This window comes from Megalopta genalis, chromosome 2, assembly GCF_051020955.1.
Source record: "Megalopta genalis isolate 19385.01 chromosome 2, iyMegGena1_principal, whole genome shotgun sequence".
NCBI lineage: Eukaryota > Metazoa > Arthropoda > Insecta > Hymenoptera > Halictidae > Megalopta > Megalopta genalis.
Genome location: NC_135014.1, coordinates 18,190,252 through 18,208,478, shown reverse-complemented (window position 1 = coordinate 18,208,478; position 18,227 = coordinate 18,190,252). Strand labels below are relative to the sequence as shown.

General features: G+C 39.0%; 1 protein-coding gene across 8 annotated transcripts in view; it reads right to left on the bottom strand.

Moving 5' to 3' along the window:
• Positions 1 to 670: 670 nt before the first annotated feature.
• The window catches only part of LOC117219368 (monocarboxylate transporter 12), a 53,992-nt gene continuing 36,435 nt past the window's right edge, over positions 671 to 18,227 (bottom strand). For all 8 annotated transcript variants that reach the window (XM_076518630.1, XM_076518635.1, XM_076518628.1 and 5 more), the window contains exons 3-12: positions 16,169 to 16,373; positions 15,134 to 15,274; positions 13,109 to 13,297; positions 11,434 to 11,677; positions 10,130 to 10,325; positions 8,443 to 8,619; positions 7,518 to 7,740; positions 6,326 to 6,565; positions 5,247 to 5,372; positions 671 to 3,901 (exon numbers count right to left, since the gene is read on the bottom strand). In XM_076518630.1, the coding sequence (XP_076374745.1) occupies positions 3,741 to 3,901; positions 5,247 to 5,372; positions 6,326 to 6,565; positions 7,518 to 7,740; positions 8,443 to 8,619; positions 10,130 to 10,325; positions 11,434 to 11,677; positions 13,109 to 13,297; positions 15,134 to 15,274; positions 16,169 to 16,373 (1,902 nt within the window). In that variant the 3' untranslated portion in view covers positions 671 to 3,740. The remainder of the gene's footprint in view (positions 3,902 to 5,246; positions 5,373 to 6,325; positions 6,566 to 7,517; positions 7,741 to 8,442; positions 8,620 to 10,129; positions 10,326 to 11,433; positions 11,678 to 13,108; positions 13,298 to 15,133; positions 15,275 to 16,168; positions 16,374 to 18,227) is intronic.

Here is an 18,227-nt window from a genome sequence, read left to right as displayed (position 1 = left end):
GGCATACTCGAAATTTTTACGTTGAACTAAAGACTTCTCTCATGGCTGAAGATGTAAATTCTAGATACATTTGTTCGTGCCGAACGTTGCGTGCCTGAACGGACGATATAAATCGGTCTTTAGGCGTTCACGAGATTTACGAACTCCAAATTTTTGTTTACGATTTGATACAGAATTTTCGGGTAAAATGATTTAAATGAAGAATTGTCCTCGAGGTACGGAAATGAAAGGCGGACAGTGCAAGGACTTATGGGGAAGCATCATAGCGTCCGGAAGAGATTTCAAGTCCTTGAAATATCTGTGAATGTTTCTCGAATGGTAAACGTAACTTTAAAATAGAAAGTCGTCGGTCATCTGGATTTTCCAATATGCCATAAGGACGATGCCTCCACTGATGCTTCTAGACGTCTATCAATAAAAGACAACGATTTTAGAGTTACCATTTTATTATTCGCTATTTATTATTCACTAACCGTTCGCGAATGGTTAGAAGGAATCAATATGGCGTACGTGGTGCAAGGATGATCCTTCAATATCATTAAATTTCTATTTATAATATAAAGTGGAAGAATCAAAGTGTACGAACATTTACAAGGAACCATAACGGTGTTGGGGTGGTACAGGAACGACGCTCCTCAACTTCTGAACTTCAATCGTTGGAACACAGTGATTTAATAATTACAAGTTCACGCTTTATTTTAACATGATATTTGAGAAGACGCAGGTAAAAGCTCGCTGAGATAGAGGATTGAAAGGAACCAAAATGGCGCGCGTCGAACGGCTCTGCTCCACGACTTTCGCGCTTCTCTATCCGAGGAAGACAATGATCTTAAATCGAAATGACTAATTCTACATTGTTGATTTATTTGACAAATGAAATGCACGCGAAAGGTCGCAGAGTGGATGCATTCGGGACGTTACAAATAGCCAAAATGGCGTACGAGGGTGACGGCTCAGCTCGAAAATCCTAGGGTAGATTAATTAATTAGGAACAGTAGGAACGGATTTCACTTTTGAGCAAGTCCTACACACGTCTACGTCGACGGGAAGGAGCCGACGTCCGGATCACGGTTCCGGATATCGGCCTCGTGGTTAATTAACGCTATAAACAGCGCCGCGACGGAACGGACGCGCACGGTCTATTGAGATTACATGTACTCGTTTATGCAAGTACATACGCCTTTAACGTACGGTCGCGCTGGTCGTGGACTGATTTATAATAGAAATCTACTCTCGGCGCGATATGTCGGAAGCGAGATCCCTGATCGATCCAACGATCAACTCGCCTCGGGGATATCTCGCCGCTGTCCTGTCGAGACTAACACTAAAGCGTTACAAATGTACAGATTGTTACGGAGGAAGTGTTCCCTCGCGGTCTGCACGAAAGAATGTACAAGAGTTCTTTCGCGAGAAATCCAAACCGGACAACCATTTATCTTTTTGCAGCGCTGGATTCTCGCTTTCTAAAATCACTTGCCGGAAATTGTTCGAAGCCCAGCGCTCCTTGAAGTCACATTTAACCCTTAATTGGTACAATATCTTTCATAAAAACAACTGTAGCGTTGGAGTCGTGGCACACTCCAAATAAAAAAGACAGATAGATGTGTTAATCTAAAATTCTAGATTAAATGACCTATGGATTTTTATATTCTTAGTTAGTGTAATAAAATAATAAAAACTTCTACTGCAAAATCAAATAGGAATACAATGTTTACAGCATACCAATTAAGGCTTAAAATTCTGCGAAGGAATCTGCGTAAAGATCGACGCGTTATTTTTGATTATGATATTGAGTACTTGGCTGTTTATTCATCTAGAATGTGTGTACAGTGCAAGAGTAAGTTAACCGGCGTCGAATATAAAAGTGTTGCAGATGAAATAAAAAATATCGTACAAAATAGGAGATCTGATTGGAAAGTTCAGCAAGTCACAATAGATGACGGTTAAAGTATTATACCTGGAATTCTTGGGATGAGTTTTTCTTGCACCGTTGGTAATATTGAAAAGTCAACTAGTTGCGGAGCATTCAACGTCACATTAAAAACATGTTCGACGGGATGGAGGTTCGGTTGACATATTGTTCTGTTTGATCGGGTTGCATAATCAACAGCTAGAAACGGGAAACGAATAACAATTCTTTCGTACACGATCGCGCGTTCGACCCAGCCTGTATAAAATGTAGCAAGAGTATGCGATCGCAGGTATGGCAGTTCACTTTCGGCTGTCTAAGAACTATAGCAAGAAATAGATCGGCGAAAGGTCAAGAGCGTGGGATCATTTCGAATACATACAACCGTCTGTCTCTCAGTCCACTCTCTGTGCCGTTCGGATCCAAAATGGCTGTCGGCCCGAACAACGAGCAGAACCAAACAACAAAATCTCTCGGCATTAAAATTACGGAACGCCCTCCGATCCGGTCCGTGGACGAACTGTCGCAGGACTCTCGCCTCTCGGCGAAACAAATCACTGTACGACAGAAGGCACTTACTCGTCACGTTCACATTAAGGCAGCGGTGGTCGCGCAAAAGTCTCCTGTTGATAGACTACAAAAAATGCGTGTCACGGCGCATAACGCGCCGCTACGGGACAGGGAAAAAGTCTCGCGTTTCCGAACTGGTTTCGTGGCGATTAACATTTCGCGGGAGCACTATGATACTTCATCGTTGCCCGCAGTTCTGCGTTCACGTTAAGCCGCGTACCCACTTGTCCGACACACCAAGCTTGTATGTATGTATTCTACATAGCTAATACCGCGCAGACGAAATTGGGCTGGTGGGAGATAAATATTCGTTCTGGCTGGACATGCAATTTCTCGTTGCAATTAGCGGACCGCGGAACTTTATGCACTTGCGTCGAAGTTGTTAATTGTTACTTTCATTTTATAAACGTGCGAAAGACCACAGTCCAGTGCTTACATCATAGTTAAACATTCGATAAAACTACACTGTAGACCGTTGAGTTGCACCTTCAAAAGTACGATTTAAATAACGATACGCAACTGTCTACACGTGCCCAAGTAATTGTCATCTGCGCAACTCTTTGAAACATGGTCTACGAATTTGTGTCTCTAAGAATTTCACATTAAAATTGATTCTAAAAAATACAATTCTGCGATGTTTAATTGTAACGACTATAAAAATATCTCTAGAATCGTATTTACACAAAATATATACATAGCTCTATAGACCATAAGTTAGAAAGAATGCTCTCGCTTCTCCGAGAAATTAGCGACAGCGTAGAAGTTGTAATTATCCTGGGACAAGAGGTCAACTTCAATCGTCACGGGCACCTAGAGAACATAATTCTGCATGGAGATCCGCGGTCTATACCGACGCCCACCGACCCGAAGCGACGGTGCACCGATCCAGGACGATTCTCGAGCGGATACGCGTCTTCGGGTTCCACCGTTCCCCCACTTTCGACGGAAACGCTGGGGCCCCTCTTCGCTGTGGACGGTATTCACCTTCTTCAGCGTCCTCGAGCACCAAAGCCGGCCGCCCATCCTTCGAACAACGACGAACGTCCTCGACTTCGTCAACGATTTGAACGTCTTCGACTTCGCAGACGATGTTAACATCTTCGACGTGGAACCGTAGATCGTTTCCGGAACGGGGCGCCGATCGATGGATCGACTCGAACGCTCGCTATAAATTATTACGCGTTAGTATGTACAAATACATCGGCCGACAGCGAACGGGAAACGGTTCGATCTGCGGCGGCGAGGTGTTCGGCAGCTTCGATCAAGATTTCGACGGGTCCTCGTTGCTCTTCTGCCCGTTCTTCTTCAGCTCCCGCCTGTTGATCCACTTCAAGGGATAGCAGATTATCGCCGACACTAAGATCAGGGTCCCGGACAGATAGAACGCCGTGTCGTAGCTCTTCGTGGCATCCATGAAGACGCCTGCGGGACAGATCAAACGATCGTGAAAGAGGATCCACGGTGATCAACAGTTGGATTGCTGAGCGATTACGGAATGATTTATGATGCGCTCTTACCGAGCCGATTATTTTCCACTCCGGATTTCGAAAAGCGAAATTTGCAAACCCTCGAACGATTAGATAAACCGCGAACCGTTTCTACAACTGAGCGATACTATCGCTTCAGCCAGACACTTGGACGGTGATTGCTGGGCGATTTGTACTACAAGATCCGCGATGTTTCGTGGACACAGGGTGTTGTACCGTATAGTTGCGTTTTTGCGAGGTATTTAACGGCGTGTAGTTTGCTTTGTACCTCACAGTTTTCTCCTGTATCGTCGCATTGTTATCTCTTAGCCATTTGCATTCAAGAATAGAATCTTCGAAAACAGCATCTGAACTATGGTTGCTCAATCTTTTCTGCTTTACAGCCGCCTTGATAAAGTTGCTTTTTGTTTACCATTTCGGGTAAATTATCTCTGCCGCCGTAATTTACAGTTGGACGATATTTATTGTGTAATATTTGGATCTTGAAAAGATAGACTGAAAGAGTAGAGGGAATAAAATAACTAGAAACTAAGATTTTAACATCTCTCACGTCTGTTCGGTGTCCTCAATCGAAGCCCAACAAATAAAAGGAAGTGATACTAATGTATAATTTTACTTTTAACCGCCAAACGGTGCATCTCTTTTGCAATCATAGGATTGATAATGCTTTGGTAATATTTTTAAGATGTGTCCTTTCTGGTGCTTCTATAGATCCGCTAACAAACAGCGAATTCCTCTACAAATTATTATTACGATAAATCACTTTGTAAAAATAAAAGATCATAATCATTAGAATTGGTTCTTCGTGAAAAAAGTATAAGAAAACCGACATTAATTCCTGTCAATTTCGATGTAACGAATTCACAGCTAAATGGAATAAAAAGTGCCACCAATTAGGATCCACAGGCGAGTGATTGATTTGGAATCACTCGACGTCAGATAGGGAGAACGGAATAATTGAAGTACTCGACTGTTATCTCAAGGTTCTCCGTTTCCGCGTGTCAGTAGCACGATGCTCCGATTGCGCAACAGCTTTCGGCGAGTATCGCGCGAAATCGCAGATCAGTTCACGATCGAATTGTACGGCGGGATCGAGGAGGATCGATCGAGCCTGTTACACAGGCGAATCTACAATCGATATCCGCGACTCGTAGATTGTAATCAGCCAGATTATACGCTCGGCAAATATGAATTAATGTGGGACAGTAGCGCGTTATCGGTATCGGTGACAAGCGACGATATGAGCAGGATTATAAAGTAATTGTCAATGCTTTAATCACCTGCGAGAGGCGCGCCCACTGTTGCCGCCACTCCTTGGAACAGAAGAAGAAGTCCGAAAGCGTTCGTCAGCTTCTCTAGCCCCAGCAGATCCACCACCAGGATCGATCTCAGGGACGCGAACACGGCTGGAACACCATAACGTTAAACTCATTTCCCGGTGAAATTTATGTTAAATTTAAGCTACACAAGTATATTGAATTTTAAGTCAAACTGAACTTTAAATCAGATCTATATATATATTTAATCTTGCACCGATACGTTTTTTCGACACGCTAATTTTTGCGTGCGCAACGCGAAATCTATTTAGTACAGTTCCCTTAACAATTTCTTTTGTTTCAAACTCATTCACGGTTTCAAATTGAAGATCTGTACATAAAATCTTGAATACCAAAACTGTGAAATGATTTGCGATTATTCAAGAAGCAGGAATTCAGGAAAATTTGTCCATCATATTGATTTGTGGTTTCTAAAGAAAATCTGTGCACAAAATCTTGTATGTCAAGCTTTAAGATTTTACACCTATATATATATATATATATATATATATATATATAAAACATTCATTCGTAATGTTTCTTGAATAGCATTACATTAATTTATGGTTTCAAAGTAAAAATCTCTGCATAAAATCTTAAATACCAAAGCTGTGAAATGATTTAAAGTTATATTCAAAAACTGGGGATTGAAATCAGTACTGCCATTTATCGACAAGAATATTTATATATTTATATATTATAATATTATATATATTATATATAATAAATAAATAATATATATTACATAAATATTATATAAATAAATATTATATATATTATTATTATATTATAATATTTATATATTTATATATTTTTAATCACAAAATGGAAGTATAATATTTAAAAAGTCTCGCGCGTATAAATATACGATAAAGATTAATTTTTAGAAAATATTCTAATTCGATAGCGCTATATTTAAATCTATGTTTCAGAAACATTTGATTTGGACATTTTGAAAACACACTTTTCCAAAAGCAATGTTCTGAGAATCGATGACCTATATTTTTGGACAGTTGATGCACGTCTTCGTGTCGAATACTCACATATACTGATGCCAAACGTGGCTGCGTAGAAAAATTGGTAGCCCTCGGAGAGAGATAAACCAGAGAAGAACGTTAATAGTCCGCCAGCGCTGATGAATATGTTGTTAACGACCAGGGCATCGACGCCTGGAAAACTGCTTGCCAGGCCACAGACGATACGACCGACCGTGTTGCCAATACCGATCACAGAGACGAGGAACATGGCCGAGGATTGCTCGATTCCTGCTTTCATGGCACGGTCTGCGACAAAACAATGAGAGTCTTCTATTTATTTCGAATTCCCCTGGCCTTTGAGGTCGCGCTCTTTTACTGCTGCATGCATCATTGCAGACTACGTAGACCTCAACCTATAATACTTTGTTTTATTCTGCTTCAAATTCTATTCACGATTTAAAATTTGGAGATCAGTGTACCTTTAAATTGCCCGAAATATTTGCAAAATCTAGTCGCATCTATTTTGAACTTAATTATTATCATTTGATCATTTTTCTGCGAGCCATTATTTCGAGATTTTCGAACATTTATAATTTATATGTATAATATTATATATATATATATATATATATAAAATATATTATAATATATTATATTATATATATATATAATATAATATAATATAATATATATAATATAATATAATATATCTTAAAATTTTCAAGTTTTTTTTAATAACCTATGCTATATGGATAACATTAATTGTTAACCAAGTTTCGAAAAACATTTTTATTATCATACATTCGAACACACTGAAAGTTTATAAGATTTTCAGAATTCGAAGGAGCTAAACTAATGTACCGTGGAAAATTTTAACTTCCCACTTTCAGTATCGTCAATTAAATGACTTTGATATCGAAGGAATGTTCAGACTTGATATCACTTAAAGTGTTGAAAATTCACATACAAACTCACACTTCCGAAATATCGTTCGGAAGATTATTAAGGATCTATTTGATTAGTAAAATCGGTATACTGCAGATTTAATGCGCGAACGGAGTACGCGCGAGTAAAATGCAAGAATCGGAGTTAAATAAATTCCTCGTTTCATCGGTGGTAAAACGTGGACTATAAATCGCTGGTTATCTTAACCGTGGAAAATCCAGAGGCTTTAATTTGCTACGCGAGATCTCTGGGATTCACACAGCCTAGTTATGACAAGCTGTAAAAGCAGTCGCGCGACAACCACGTGACGTACCTTGGACATATATGAACGGCGTGTAGAATCCCATCATAGTGAGACCACCAGAAATCGCCAGGATCAGGAACGACGGGCTCTTCAGAAGGCTGAGATCAAGCATAGTCGTCAAGATACGCCTGACGCTCTCGGGGCAGAGGTAACAGCTTCCGCTTTCCTCCTCGGCGACGTCGGTGGCCGTTGGCAAACGCGTCACCGACATGTGATAGCCAACGGACGATTGCTACAAACGAGTCCAATAACCCGGTCATTCGCTATCTTCCTCGCCAGGATTAGCAAACACACGCTCTCCCGATTTAGCAAACAATACTATCGATAAAAGTTGTTCATCTTCTAACGCTTTGTCTGCAGCATCACGAATTGAAAATTAATTTTACAACTCACGCATTCAATGTAACAAATCAGTGTATTATACATTTTCAATTTTCAATGTAAATCAAAAATTAATTTTTGTACTTATATACTCAGTGTGACAAATTAATGTATTATACATTTTCAATTTTCAATGTAAGTGAAAAATGAATGTTCGCACTCGTTTATTCGGTGAAGCAAATCAGTATACTCTACGTCCTAATTTTCAATGTTTATTTCATTCGATAAAATGCTTTGATTTCATGGAACCTTTAATGTTGTTGAGTTGACGGTGAAAGAATTATTTAAACATTTATTTTAAATTGCTACAGCATTTAAGAGACGATCTACACTACGAATTTATTTTTAATAACTGTGCAATTTTAAGAATCCCCCAGCACTCCCATAAAAAATAAGCACTCCCATAAGATTCTCTAAAGTTAGGTGAGCAGGTAACACAAAAGTCTCGAAATAGCATGTTTTACCCCCTCCCTAAAAACTTATGACCTCGACCAAGCAAGAAAGTGTTTCCACGAAATCTCTTAGGCGATAAAATCGTCCTTCGGTATTTTACCTGCGACTTGTAATGGGCAAGCCTATTCAACGAACCCCCATAGAAGATATCGTCCCTGTAGAACGGTCTCTGCGGGTCCTTGCTGAACGGATTCCGCCTGTTGCCGACTTTCAACGATTTCTGGCTGCAGTCCGAGTCCGCGCGAAGGCGACGCCCGCTGATCGTGTGCCTGCGAATCTGCCAACAATATCCTCCAGTTACTTGACCTTGACCCAGGATCTACTGTTATTGCGTCTAAATGAATCGTTCTGGCACCGGACCACCCCGCGGCGCCATAAATGCTCCATTATGTCCGCGAAATGACTTTCCGGGGTGTATAATTGGTCGGCGACACGACGGATTAGCCAGTTTCATATTTCACAAATCGTGGAACAAAGAGGACCTTTTGAAAAAGACTGCAGAAAGAGTCTTCCTGCTTTAGAATTTATCAAGTGCTTCAAGCAACTGATTCTCTAAAATAGAATGTCTAAAAACAATCGTAATTTTTCGATCTTCAAAATTGATATTCAAGAATTAACGCCTTTCGTGAATATTCTGTTTCTTATTATTATTATATTATATTCTTCTTTCTTATTATTATTATATTATATTCTTCTTTCTTATTATTATTATATTATATTATTATTATATTCTTCTATTAAGGGTTGAATATTTTAAGGAGAAAATTCTGAAAAGATTTAAGAGATTGAAAAAGAAAAGATCCTTGTTCTTTGATCTTCAAGATTGGCGTTTAAAAATCATGTCTTGCCTAACAAATATTTGACTTTCGATCCTATTAATAATAATTCATGGCAGAATATTTGAGAAAGATTCTTGTTCTTTGATCCTCAAGAGTGTTGTTTAGAGATTATACCTAATCCAGCAAACATTCTATTTACAGTCTTATTAATATAAATTCATGATTGAATATTTAAAACTCATTCTTCTTCTTCGATCTTCAAGATTGGTGTTTAACCAGTTAGCTGTGTTTGACGAGTATACTCGTCATGAAGAAGTGGCAGTGTTTTGCGTCATGACGAGTATACTCGTCGCGCGTAAAAAATAGTGACCATTGGCTATTTGAATTGCAATTTTAGTGAAAATAAAAACATATTCTGAAATTTCAAGATGTTTCGAATATTTTGAGGCCAATCCTACACGGAGATGTTTACATTGTCATAAAAATAAGATTAGAAAAGAATCGCGATACTGGTGTTTGACGTGCAAAGTGCCATTAATGCATCCAGTGCATCCATTAAATGCCAAAGTGCATCCAAAGTGCCATGTTAATATTAAATGAGTTAATAATATAATATATAACATATAATATAATATGTTAATAAGTAAACATTAATAATAAAACCATTAATTTTATAAAATAAAACCGCCTTTCTGATCCAATCGTCATCACTTGATATATTATCTATCATCACTTGATATATTAATGATTTAATATTTTACAGCTATACCCTAAAATAACCAAAATGGCAGCTGTTCTAGCTCTTAGTACACATAAAACAAGAAAAACAAATACTTTCCACGGAATATTCGTAAACTACCTGATCTTCGAAACCATTATTCAAAGATCGCTCTACGGCTGACAATTACTTCGCTATCCATATATTCGGTTCATCAATCATTTTCAATGGAACGATCACGAACAAGCCGGCAGCAGCAATTTCACATCGATAAATGATAAAATGCTTACCGTGGGCACCTTGCCGTTCAATCTTTCCACATCACCGCCCAGCAGATTGTTCTCCTCCTCGGCGATCTTCTCGTCCATGTTCACGTCCAGATCCGGATATATGGGGGCGGATAGTCTCTTCTCGGAGCTGCTCAGCTTCCTCTCCAAGGTCGTCTCGACGTGGACCTTGTGCAGGGAGTGCAGTGACTTCGAGGCGCTGAAACAAAAAGTTTCCCTGCCAGTTTCCGGGACCGAGTTTCTTATCCCTCGTACTTTAGTGTCTTCTGTATCTTTACGAGCCGTCGCGCGACACGTTTCCTCGTCGTTTCTAAAACTGCATCATTATCTATCGTTCTGCTCTAACGAGACGTTACTTCTATTCTATGCGAAACAATTGTAATTAGCTCGGCTCGATGATTTTCAACTTCGCTGGTTTTAGGAATTGGTGATTTCTATTGTACTGGGTAATATTTTAGAACGTTTTCTGGGTGTGCGTCTAACGAAATAATGGAGAAGGTCAATTGTTAATTTTTTGTAAACCTCAATGTATGTATAAATTAATTCAACAACGACGAGTACAACTTAATTTTCGAAGTACAAAAAGATTCTTTCTAATTGACCCTCAGCTTGGAAAAAGTGGACAATTAGGGAGAAGGAGGTGCGATTATTAGAATCTTGCGGCTCGTTTTTATAGTTGTTGACAATCGGTAATTATAAAAACGAGCTGTAAGATTCGAATAATCGTATCTCCTCTTCTCATATTGTCCATTTTTGTGTAAAAGCTGAGGGTCAATTAAGGGGAATTTACTGTACCTAGAAATCTAGAGACCTAAACACCTGGATATCAATACACCTAGGTACATAGACGCCTAAACACCTAGCCATTTAAAAACCTAGACACCTTGACAACCTTGGGCTCCTAGACACCTAGACTTCTAAATATCTAAGTCATAGTCGAGTCAATATTTATAAGTCTTATTTATACATAAGTCTTAAGCATGGCCTAAAGTGGCCACCTAGATTCGTAGAAACGATTCTTGAGATTATTTTTCAGAACAATTCCAAGTTCTGCCTTCGTGAAGATGATCTTATTTTTATTTAAGACCGTCTTATAAAAAAGACTCGACAGTGAATAATAGAAATCTAGTGTCCCTAGACACCTAGACACCTGGATCTGGAAACACCTAAACTCCTATGCACCTAGGCACTTGGACACCTAGATACCTAGATCTTTAAACACCTGACGTAATAATTCCTTTCACTGTTTCGTAAATGGACTCGCTTTTTGAGAAATACTTCAGCAACGAGGAAGAAGGAATCCTTACTTGACAATGTTATGGTTGCTGCCCAGCATCTCTGCTGCTGTCGGATATTCGGTGTTGTTGTTGGTGCCGAAGAACCCGCTCCTAGCAGGCTGCACGCAGTGCAACGAAGTGGTCGACTGCACTCTCGCCATTATACCGTTCTTCATTTCTAATCCGGCGTTCTCGGGCGTGGACTTCACCTTAATCCGCGTCGGCTTCAATGGCCGAAACATGGCGCCGAAAATCGAGCATAACAACAGCATACCTGCGAGACATTTTCAGAGAGACCTTCTAATCCAGCCGACTGGCTCGCTTGTTTCTGTGCCGGGACTCGTGGACAAACGCGACGAAACAAGGGTGGAATTAAGTAAATCGGATGGAAAGATAACGTTTTTTTTTTTACGCTACACCTCTTTTCCGGGATCGTTAGCGTTCTTCGCAGACAAGGAATCAAGCTCGGCAGATTTGGGGATGGTGTCAGCATTTCAGCGAAATTGATAACAAGTGTTCGGACACTATTCGGACCTGATTTTTTAGGAATCCATCTGAACTAGTACAATGAGATCGAATAAAGAATTTGTGCTGAATGTTTTATTCGAGAAATGGAATAATATAATGCTTCTTCTTTCTTTTAACATATTTTGTGCGAGTCACAGGTCGACCTTTAATTGCACATCTAGCGGTGAAAAATCTACTTTTTAACCCTATGGAGTCTGATTTTTTTTTCGCTAATTTGCGTTATATTTGAAGTCAAATTTTACGTACACGTAGATGCTAATAACAAGACATGATGATTTTATTAGTGTAGTCTATCCCTTTTAAACGCTAAGGGCTGGGATATATATGTCCCATTGGTAACGTGTAAACAAATATGTGCGTGGAATGCATTCCAAGACTGGTATATTCGTGTATTGTGGAAAAACGGGATTCATTTCTCCCAATAAGCGTACGAAATACAAAGGTGGGACTCCAAAGGGTTAAAAATTCTTTCAAATATATAACAAGATTGAAAAAGCTAAAATTTTTTAAAAAAGTATTAACCCTTCGCACTCGAGTGGCGACTACGAGGCGCCATTAAAAATTATTATGTCACGTCTCAAAGTAATTTTATTAATCAAATTTGTTTATATTTGAAGAGCTGTTGACAGCGTAACTGTTGCTCGGGTCACAATATATTACAATATATATACAATATATTCAATTTCATATGCAGAAAATGCACTAGGTCATATAAAATAGAAAAACCGTGGGACGGAAAAACTATTTTAAATTTTGCATTAATTCGGCTTCGAGTGCAAAAGGTTAATACCTCTTCCGTAGATAATGTCTCAACACAATCGCGGATAATCTACTAAATATAACTGTTCTACTTTTGTTCTTTTTAAATCGAAACAAGATTTGATTCTTCTGTTATCAAAGTCTACAAATGAGAGTAAATGAAGACATAAAAGAAACAAAAATGAGGAAATTATTAAGAACGAAGAAACGCTGATCGACGTAGTTCTGAACGAAATCGTAATGCAAGGATTTCTGACACTTTAAGTCCTGATTTCTTAATAACAGTTTATGTGAACTCGCACGTTGAAATAAAACGAAGTATTTGTACTGCATGTTATTTGGGAAACGACATACTGTAGCGTTTGTTCTTTTCTTAAACATGAATATCCTTTTAAAAGAATGAGACAGCGCGTGTTACCTGCTTGCGCAAGCAAAGCTGTCCTCCAGCCGCAGTTCTTGACGAGCATATCGGAGATAGGTGAGAGCAAAAACGCGCCGATCCCAGAACCGCAGACAGCGATCCCTGTGGCCATTGCTCTCCATCTTTCAAAATAAAATCCGGTAGTTATCACTGCCGGCACGTAAATCAGGCCTGCCCCAATACCTCCTAATAATCCAAGAGACAAACAATATCAAGTGAAATCAAGGAAGTGAGACAACAATCGTGAGAATGCGGTCTTCTACTTTCGCTCTCGTAGGACGCCATTGTTACGCAACCGAACGATAAAGAACCGATACGATCTAGCAGAGCTTGACAAAACATTATTTACAATAGTTATTTACACTTAAACGTTACTTATACTTAGTTTATGGATACCAAACGAATAGAGTAATTGACGCTCGGATTGTACGCAAAAATGGACAATTTGGGAAGAGGAGATACGATTATTCGAGCCTCGCGGCTCGTTTTTATTGTTACCGATTGTCAACAACTATAAAAACGAGCCACAAGGCTCGATTAATCTTATCTCCTCTTTTAAAAATCGTCCATTTTTATGCGCAATCTGAGCGCAAATTGAGGAGAAATTACTGTATCTTTATCCTGCAGTAAGATTGGCAGTGTACTATTTATTAGATCTTAATCTGTCGCGCTGGAATGTTGTGCCTCGCGGCTCGTTTTTATTGTTACAGATTGTACAAAAAACCACAAAAACGAGCCGCAAGGCTCAAATAATCGTATCTCCTCTTCGTAAATTGCCCATTTTTGTGCACAATCTGAGCATCAGCTAGGAAGAATTTACCGTAGTTTAAATCAAGCAACTTAAATATACAAGAAATATCTCAAGTGGATTGTTTAAAAAATATTTCATCGTTCGAGTCGACCATTCTTATTTGAAACATTTTAACCAGCAACCTTGGACAACATTCATTGTCTTTACAAATGACTGATTTCATATTATCGGTATGAAATAAAATGACACTTCTGCTGTTATTTTTCTGTTTGCTATATTCTGAATAGTCTGTTTGTTGTTTCTTATTTTTTAAAGATTTATCTGGCAGTTATAGAATGTGATTGAAACTGATTTTGTTTACAAACACGTAATCATTCGGTATTAACCCTCGGCCTGCCAACTCTGAGTCACAGTAAACGTAGTGAACGTAACATTGTTTACATATGTATTTCAGAGTCTAAAAAATGTAAACAATGTTACGCTCACTGAATGCAGTTCCTATCAGTATTCAGCAAAAACTACTATTATGTGTAATACACATTGTGTATACATCGTGAAAATGATGGATAAAAAAGAATTTTCCTGTACTTCACATTCATTTGAATATCTCACATATCCTTTAGATGTATAATAATACATAATTTTAATTTTTAAAAAACTATTTTTAAAATATATATATTAGTGTGGGTTTAAAAATATCCAAATAATAATAATAATATAAAAATATCCGAGGGTTAAACGACGTTGCTGTGTTATTGTCATTTTTCTGTTCTCAAATTGAATGGACGGCTTAAATATTTCCCGTTTCAAACATCTAAGTCAATAATTATAAAAATCGAATAAAATTTCTTCAGAAGTGATTCGCTTAATTTCGACAGAAAACGAACTCGCTGTTCCGTTGTCATAATTTCTGTTTCCAATCGGAACATAGCCGTTTCTTACGTTAAAAATTTTATCGTATAATTCTAGACTTCGAATCACAAATAAATTTTCTTCAAAAATGATCGATTCGACTTCGCTAGTCCGCCAATCTACCGCCGTTATTCAAGTCGTTCTCCGAGGTCTGACCGGAAGCAACGATTTTTCGCGTTCGCTCGTCGATCGGAGGATCGATGGATCGAGGGCAGAGCTGTCTTCCTCGCGTGCCTCCGGAGGAAAAACGTTCGCCGCGGGTGAAAATGGAACAGATTCGGCCGGATGGAGCCGGGGGGAAAGTTTTCCCGGGCGATGCGGCGGTAACTTCGCGTGGATATATCGGGCAAAGAACTTACCGAGGACGCCGTAAGAGATATAAAGGAACTCGATGGAAGTGCTGAAGTATGACAGGACGAAAGCAGCGCAACTTATAACGCTCCCCAGGATCGCGACCAGCCTGAAACCGTACCTGTTCGCCAGGGCTGAGACAAACGGGCCTGGGGACACACAAAGGCATTCGCGTTTTTCCAAGAAAACTGTATCCTTAAAATTAGCAAAGTATTCTGGACCGAGAAACTTCCCGCAACCATTTCATAGTCCAGGGATCTTCGACGAGATTTAACTTCGCGAGACTCCGTTTAATTCTTCAGCTTACAAATTGCCTTATAAAATTGCCCCTTTGATGCTGTATAATCCTCTAGACTATAAAGTTACCGAGAAGATTGTCGGCCGCCATTTAATTTGCACAGTTTGCGCTGAAACCGTAACTATTATTCTGATTGCAAACATCTATTCGCGGGGACCCATTCAATTTGATATCTTTAAATGTGGAACGTGATTAGATCGCGGAACTTTATGCATTTGTGCGGTACACAATTATATAGATTGCAAGAGAATCTGCATATTAAGCAAGTGGATTAACATTTTTAATCTAAAACCTAACGAGCCGGTAAAAATAATCGGTTACATAATTTCTTTTTTTAATGTTGCTGAAATTATAAAGACTTCATAGAAAATGCAAGATATATGATTAGAATATAGATAATGATTGAATAAACTCCTTAATCCAAGCACACACTACACTCAAAATGGCAGAAGGTCTAAAATAAGTACAGTCTTTTTGTCGTTACAAAGCGACACAAGTGAACCGATGTTGGGTCTCGATAAGTTTAGAGTTAATTTACTTTTACAAAGAATTTCCTGATTGACGAAAAAAGTGCTTTCTACAATAATCTATGAAAATGGAAATTTGCACAAATATCTGCAGCCTAGTTGAGACAAGTTGAGTTAAAAATCTGAATCAATTCTCGTCATTTCCGTGAAGCTATATAAAAATAGTCATTGCCCCGTAGATCACATGTTGATATTGCGTAAGAGCTCTTGTCACTGACCAGCCATAAGGTAGAATCCGGACTGCAGCGATCCCACCAGAGCGACCCTCGCCTTGGAGACGACGAACTCCTCGCTGATGTCGTTCAGGAACACACCGAAACTGAAAATGATGCCATCCACGAAGAGGTTGCACATGAACGAGGCAGCCACGATCACCCAACCCCATCCACCGTCCGGCGGCACCACCATCTCGACTTCGATGCTCTGCCAACAAATTTTCGGGGACATTGTCGCAAGAACGAGCCAATACGCAAACTTCTTAATCTAAGAAATTAGCTACTAAGCAAACTATAGGACACAGCTCCTCTCAGAATATAAAATTGAATATGCGGAACCTGAGAAATTAGGTTGCACGACGATCTGTTGATTAACACGTTCGTTACCAACGTTTGTTCTCATAATTATCATCATAGTTATGTTACTTTGTTAAATTAGTTATTGTACTTTATTAAAGTAGTCACTGGACTTCAATGAATTAGTTACTGAACTTTATTAAATTAATTATCGTACTTTATTAAATCATTTAAAGGTTTCTCGAAGATTATGCTATGTAATACAACTTTAACCCTTTGCAGTATGATGTTCCTTCTGCGGTGACATAATCAAACTGCTGATAATGTTACTTTTAGAATTAACTATTTTGATTTCATAAAATTTGTACCAATTCAACCTTTTACTTAAACAGAACAATTATTTCCAATGTTCTATCATTTTGTATTTTCTTTAAGGCGTTACTTACTACTTTGCCAATGTAAAATGTTAAACAACAATATACACAAGATCGATATTATTTTATTTCAGCAACGGTGTTAACAATAGGGCGATTCTAAAGCGAAGTATCCTAATTCCACCATCGCAAACAACGTTGCTAATTAATGAAAGGAAAAAGAAATTTCCTGGAATTAGAAATAAATAACAAAAAAGTTTAACATTGTAGGCTATCTAGAAACAGAAAAAGGGGAAATACAGTAATTTCTCCTTAATTCGCGCTCAGATTGTACACAAAAATGGACAATTTGGAAAGAGGAGATACAATTATTCGAGCCTCGCGGATCTACAAAAACCTTCCCAAATTGTCCATTTTCGTGCGCAGTCTGAAAAAGTAGATGTTCAAAAGGTCTCAGATTGTAAGAGTAGAATGAAGATCGAGATTGAAAACGCTTGGTAAATGAACCCCTTGCACAACTGCATGTTAATGAGCACTTCTTCTGCTTTGATAATTTCTTGAGTCGAACAAGACAATTTTCGTTTTTTGTACGCCTTCATTTACTTCCATTCCTTGATTTCGATAACGAAAGAATCAAAATGTGCTTCGATTTAGAAGAAACGAGTAACATTCGTATTTAGTAGATCATGTATGAAATCTTCGTCACGTACTGGCTCGTTGTTATAGCGCGAAGGGTAAAGAAGCGAATTTGTTTCGAGGAGAAGAACGCGCCGAAATACCGGTTCAACATTTTTTCGCGTCCGATCAGACTCGAAATGACATGGGCGCCGAGACGTTTCAACATCGAGTCGCCCGTGGAAATTCACAAGGTGCTTAAAAGATCAAGGCCGCGCAGAAAGTAAGCAGCTGTCGTTGACTTTCGCGCGGTGCCTCGATGCGGTCCGAGCCGCGTGACCCAAAACGCCGGCGAGTTATCAAAAACCGCCATGCGACGCCTGATACCGCGCCCATCTCGTCCGAAAGACCGCGTATTTTTAGGCGACGGTGTGCCTCTGCGACAACAGCAACCTCGCCGTGACGGTAACACTATACAACGATTGTTCGAACACCCTAAGGCTATTTTGCTACATTTTTTTCGCATCGAACTCACCGATCTACGACTTTTCATTTCCCTCAGACTCAATTTTTAGTTGAAAATACAGATCTGCCACACCGAACTGGAAACCTTCCAGAGAGTAAAGTTCGACGTTTCTCGAATTTTCGGCGAAATCGAATTTTCTTAGACAAATTTTTTAAATCGTACAGAATTTGTTTCGTGAGCTAAGAATTTCTTCGTGGCGGAAATAGTATAGAAACTAGACCGCGAATTTTATGCGTTAACACCCCGTGCT